This window comes from Cyclopterus lumpus, chromosome 11 (genome assembly GCF_009769545.1).
Source record: "Cyclopterus lumpus isolate fCycLum1 chromosome 11, fCycLum1.pri, whole genome shotgun sequence".
NCBI classification, from domain to species: Eukaryota; Metazoa; Chordata; class Actinopteri; order Perciformes; family Cyclopteridae; genus Cyclopterus; species Cyclopterus lumpus.
Genome location: NC_046976.1, coordinates 8,891,034 through 8,896,328, shown reverse-complemented (window position 1 = coordinate 8,896,328; position 5,295 = coordinate 8,891,034). Strand labels below are relative to the sequence as shown.

Below are 5,295 nucleotides of genomic sequence, written 5' to 3'. Positions count from 1 at the left end.
GAAAAGCTACACAAACCGATCCACAGCCGCACTCAGACGCCAAATCTGCCACAGGAAGACGTTGACACCCCTGAGCCGCACATTACTAAAAGGCATTTTTTGGAAAGCCTGAACCTCACTTGTGCTGGACCGAGAGAAACGTCTGAGGACAAGAGCCTGGGCAGGCGAATTCCAGAGCTGGATCCCATTTGTAGTTACCAAGCGTGGCAGTTGGCCACAAGGGGACGACTAGTGGAGGCCACGGAGAAATGTCTGGGATGGGAGGAGAGGCTCGCAGATGCTGAGGTGGCATATGACACAGAAAAGGGTGAGTACGTACCGCTGAAGCAGGAGAAGAAGAGGAAGCCGATAGACACCTCCAGCTCCCACATGAAGAAGATCAAGGGTGACGCAGTCCTCGATCACTCATCAAACAGCTCGGCTCACACTAAAGGTGGTGACAAGAGGAGTTCTCAGAAGGACCGCATTTTGTTGAACGGACTTGGCCATGCGTTTTATGAGGCACTGCAGACTAAGAAAGTCAAAGATGTTCACGTCCCACCCAGACACACCAACAGCAGCAGGAGTCACGACCAGGAGGGTAAGTCACGTGCGCCACACCACACGACAACATCTGTGCTGCTGTTTGGATGAGACAATCATTCTAAATCCTTACAAATGGGAATCAACTACCAGGCCATGGTTGTGCTGACAACAGTTGCTTTCTATTACATATTGCACCCTTCTTGCTTAAATTAAGGTATCAAAGGTCATGTCTGTGGACATGCAGATGTGACACTTTTTCTGGTAAAAGAATATAGACAGTTGAAGACCAGACTTAGCTGATGTTGCTGAAAGGGAAGTCATCAATGTAAAACATTCCACATTTAATATTGTACTGTGGAAAAGGGAGACATCTAGTGAGCTTTTAACTGAATTACAGCAACTGTACATGCATCTGTTATACAAAAAGACTTTGTGAATGTCCTTAAGTAAGTAACACACCTTAAGGCTCTCTCACCTCGGCTTCAGAAGAGTTTTTACGGATTTACTAAGTTTCATTGCAAAATGTTTTCATTAGCTAAAAGAACATTTAGTTGGCTATGATTAATTGCTGGTGTTTTTTTTAACACTTAGAATTATAATTAGAGGTGCTGATAAAAAAAAAAAGAAAAGAGAATATTTTTAATTTTGATAAATAGAAATTAGTGTATTTCATGCTAATAAAGAACACTTTGATGTGTTTGTGGAGAATAAAAATCCTGCTTTTGTGGCAGGTAACATGTTAAAATGTTGAATTGATCAACTCGATTTAGATCTGCTGCTGCTTGAAAGGAAGAGTACCTGGTTCTCGACCACACTCACAAATGTGTGTTTAATCAGAACGATTAAAATAACAATCACATTGAATTTGAGTAAAATTCACTTTTTTAAATAAAGAATCATGAAGCAACTACAACATTGATTATTACACTACATGTCATCTAGCTGTCGCTTTTATCCAAAGCGACTTACAATCATGTTACATTCATACACTGTAGAAACAGCTACGGGGTGCAATTCAGGGTTAAGTGTCTTGCTCAAGGACACATCGACTAGGGCAGGGTTTGAACCACCAACCCCCTGATTGAAAGACAGAGCTGCTAACCACTGACCCACAGTCACCCCATTATAGGATTAAGATGTATATATTTCTCAAAGGTTCTTTCAAATCTGTCAGCAATGAAATTATGATTTATTCATATACTCAGAGCAGATGTTTATTCCATTATGAAACTGGTTTCTAATGTAACTCCAGACTTTTAACAATGCGTTTCTTGCTAACGTAACCACTGCTGGTGGTTATGTTGTATACATACAACACTTATCAGGTACTTTAATTCTTCTGCTCTTCTCTACAGACAAAAAAACATACTTCTGCGAGCGCTGTGATTTCCACACTGCCGACACCTCACTACTCAGGTCTCACCTGCACAGGCAGCACCAGGACTGCCTGGGTCCCCACAGCAAACACAGCACCAGTCTGGACAACAGCAACCAGAGTGGTTCCAAAGCCTCTCGATACATGGACTACCTCAGAAACAGGAGTATGTTGCTCAGTCAGCCATACTGGAATCCTTACACATGTCCTCCCGGCCCGGGTTTAGCAGAATCCAACATTAAAACAGAGAAGTCAAATGGTACGGAGGTCAAAGGGCAGGGACCGACTACTAATGATGCTGGAAGTCTTCTTAATCTGTCCTCATTACCCATAAGTGAAGGAGATGGCACCGTGAATGATCCAATAAAGACAGAGGGTCTGGTGAGACATCAGTGCCCGTACTGCTCCCACACTAGCAACTACCCAGAAGTACTGTGGATCCACCAGCGAGTTGCACACAGGGTGGATGGCGGCAGCACCATGGCACCAAAGTGGGCACCCTGCACTAGCAGCCACAAGAGTCTGAAGGCAGGTGCTAACCAGTGGAGACGCACAGGGCCTGCACCATTCCTCGAAGGCAAGGACTGCCCTGCTTTACCTGCTCCAAGAACTCAGCGCACACAGCCTCCAGGTTTGACGACCAGCAGCAGCAGCAGCAGCAGTAAGCGCTCAGCTCCCAAGACCCAATCAGGCGTCCCAAAGTCCAAGCATCTGTCTAAGGACTCGCGCTCTTCAGATGGGACTAAGTCTAGTGGGATGACGGGACCCCTACCTCAAAAGAAGTCTGGTGAACATAACCGGGCAGAGAAGGGGGGAAGCAAAAGCTCCAGTGCCCGAGCTTCTTCATCAAGCAGCCTTTTGCACAGCAAGAGCTCCCCTAGTTTCCAGTCTACAAACAGCCCCAAACACAAAAGCCACCGAGCTGCAGTGGAAGGAAACTTCCCACAGGAGGGTTTGGGTTTCATGTTGGCCAATAATCACGGCGGGACTTCATCTAACGTTTCTGCAGACAGTACCCATCCCCGAAGGCAGTCATGTGACTCCTCTTCAGGTCCCAAGGGTCCTGATCTGTGGGCTGCCATGAACATGTGGGGTCACAAAGCCTATTTAGAGCCAGTCCGTTTCGCTCAGGTAAAGAATGAATCAGCAGGAGAAATGCCAATGGACATTGATATTTTGAGTCTCCTGAAAAACTACAGTCCCCATGATCTGGCTGCTCTGTACCAGCACTGGGGGTTTGTTGATCCCAGGATTGATCCACAAGGTGAGGAGGAGCTTTGCTTTTGTGTTTACTTTATTGTACATGGGATGATTACACTGAAGGAGTGGTGGTCAGCAGTAAGCCTTCATTTTAAAATGTGTGACTTGACCATGATATTTGTTTACACCTTCTTCTTTTTATACTCCTGTTGTTACAGCAATGTTGCAGTTAAATGGACATTTTGGCAAAGAAGTCCACTCCACCTCTGAAGCTCCCAAACAAGTATGTTTTCTCTGCAGCAGCCACTGATATTGTAGTTTTGATAGAAATGATCTCCTAGTCTTCAGCCTAATGGAACCAACTTTATTTCTTATACATTTAAAGGCTCAGTCATGCCATTTTTACTTTTTATATTGTGCATGTATATTTATATTTATTATTGAACATCATTTAATATATAAGCCTGTTTTACTGCTGTTTGGTTTATACAGTAGACACGAGTGAATAAATGAATACCTTTAACAGAAAAAGCCATAAATGCCATACATTGGATGAGTGTGGCGACATTTATTAACTCCAGTGATTGCACGAAACCCAGTTTTGTACAGAAACATCACTAATGTAAACAAACCTCACATTTTGTCCTCTAGTGTGTGTTCATTCAGAAAATGCCAGCTAGTTGGTGGTGGAAAAATGCTTTTTGAGATTTTGCTCTCTCAAGATTCATCAATTCATTGTCTAAAATTAAGAATGGCATAAAAGTCCCTCTCTCCCTCGCATGTCTGCGCCGTATCGCTTCACCAACTGTGTGTGTGTGCTTGTTCTTGTGTGAGTCTGCAGTCTGTCACTTCTGTGCACACAAGTGCGTCTGCGGATTTTAATTTCATTTGTGTGCGTGGTTGTCAACTTGCGCAACCTGGCTGTCTTTTCTTCCTTGTTTCCATCAAAAAGAGGCTGACAGGGATGAGGCAAACAAATAATAATAAAAAACATTGTTGTCCCCTTCAGGGTAAAACTCAACCATCTCCATATGGTGTGTCATCAGCCTGTCAGTCAGGCCTAGCCTGATGCTACCTACACCTGTTCTCGCTCTCTCCTCTTGCCTCCTAGAGTGATATGTGGGCAACTAAAGATGGGCAAGTGCAATGTCCGTAGGCGTGAGGAATTACACACTAGATGAAACTACTATGGATAACACTGTGGGGGTAGTAGAACATATTCTTTCTTTGTCTTAAGAAGGAGCCAACTTCACCCTGTTCACGTTGATGGCCAACACGAACAGATGTATGTCAACTAATACAAAAGCTAAGACATAAAATATTATAGCGTAGTGTGATGTGGTCCTGCTCTAGACCACATCACATCGTCAGATGTTGGATTATCATAACAGTAAGTCTAACTGTTGTGCCTCTTTTTGGTCTCCTCCAGGTCAACAGCCGCTCCACTTCCTCCTCAGGGTCTCTTCATAAAGGAACGTGAAGTTACATCACGTTCCTGTGACATCGCGTTCCTGTGACATCGTGTTCCTGTTTGCTTCCGGCCTGATCGTGCAGAACAAAGAGACCCGCTGCTGTTCTTTAAAGGAACCAGCCATAACTTCTGAAAGGACTGAGGCACCGGATAATGCAGAATATATATGCAATGCAATGAGGTGGACTCTTATTTTATAATATGGTTGTTTAATTTGAAGTGTTTTGCATGTTATTTTTTGTTTGTTAAGAGTGTAGACATGTTAGTTACCAAAACACACATGAAGATATGTTCTCTGGAGATGAGGGAGAATTGTTTGAGGGGCAATGTGGAAATGAAATGTCAAGCTACGTTTGCTAAAGGATAACGAGGACACTATATTGGCTAGAGGAGCACAGATATCTGCTGGTTTTGAGTGAAAACAAATACAAAAACTATAGATCTTAAAAACCAGGAAGCCAGTAGAAACAGTAAGAAGCTGTGATCTGAACATTTCACATCACAACTGCCTCTCTATATACTGTACGTTTCAGTTTGTTGGTCATTTTTTACGGCGCTCACATGGTTGTAAAATGGCTTTTTTATTTTTTTTCGGGTTATTACAGAATGTGTTTGTCTCTACATTCAGCTTATTGTCACTTTGAATTTTAGTGGACTGACGTCAGTTCAAACAACTGAGAAAATATGTATCTTTCACATTAAAGTGGCTACAGAGAAGACCTTT

The 5,295-nt window shown here is 43.3% G+C and overlaps 1 protein-coding gene across 1 annotated transcript in view; it reads left to right on the top strand.

Moving 5' to 3' along the window:
- The window catches only part of LOC117739159 (zinc finger protein 516-like), a 108,113-nt gene extending 103,367 nt beyond the window's left edge, over positions 1–4,746 (top strand). Inside the window, exons 3-6 of the mRNA XM_034545457.1 lie at positions 7–580; positions 1,881–3,164; positions 3,319–3,383; positions 4,530–4,746. Coding sequence (XP_034401348.1) covers positions 7–580; positions 1,881–3,164; positions 3,319–3,383; positions 4,530–4,580 — 1,974 coding nt within the window. The 3' untranslated portion in view covers positions 4,581–4,746. The remainder of the gene's footprint in view (positions 1–6; positions 581–1,880; positions 3,165–3,318; positions 3,384–4,529) is intronic.
- Positions 4,747–5,295: the final 549 nt, after the last annotated feature.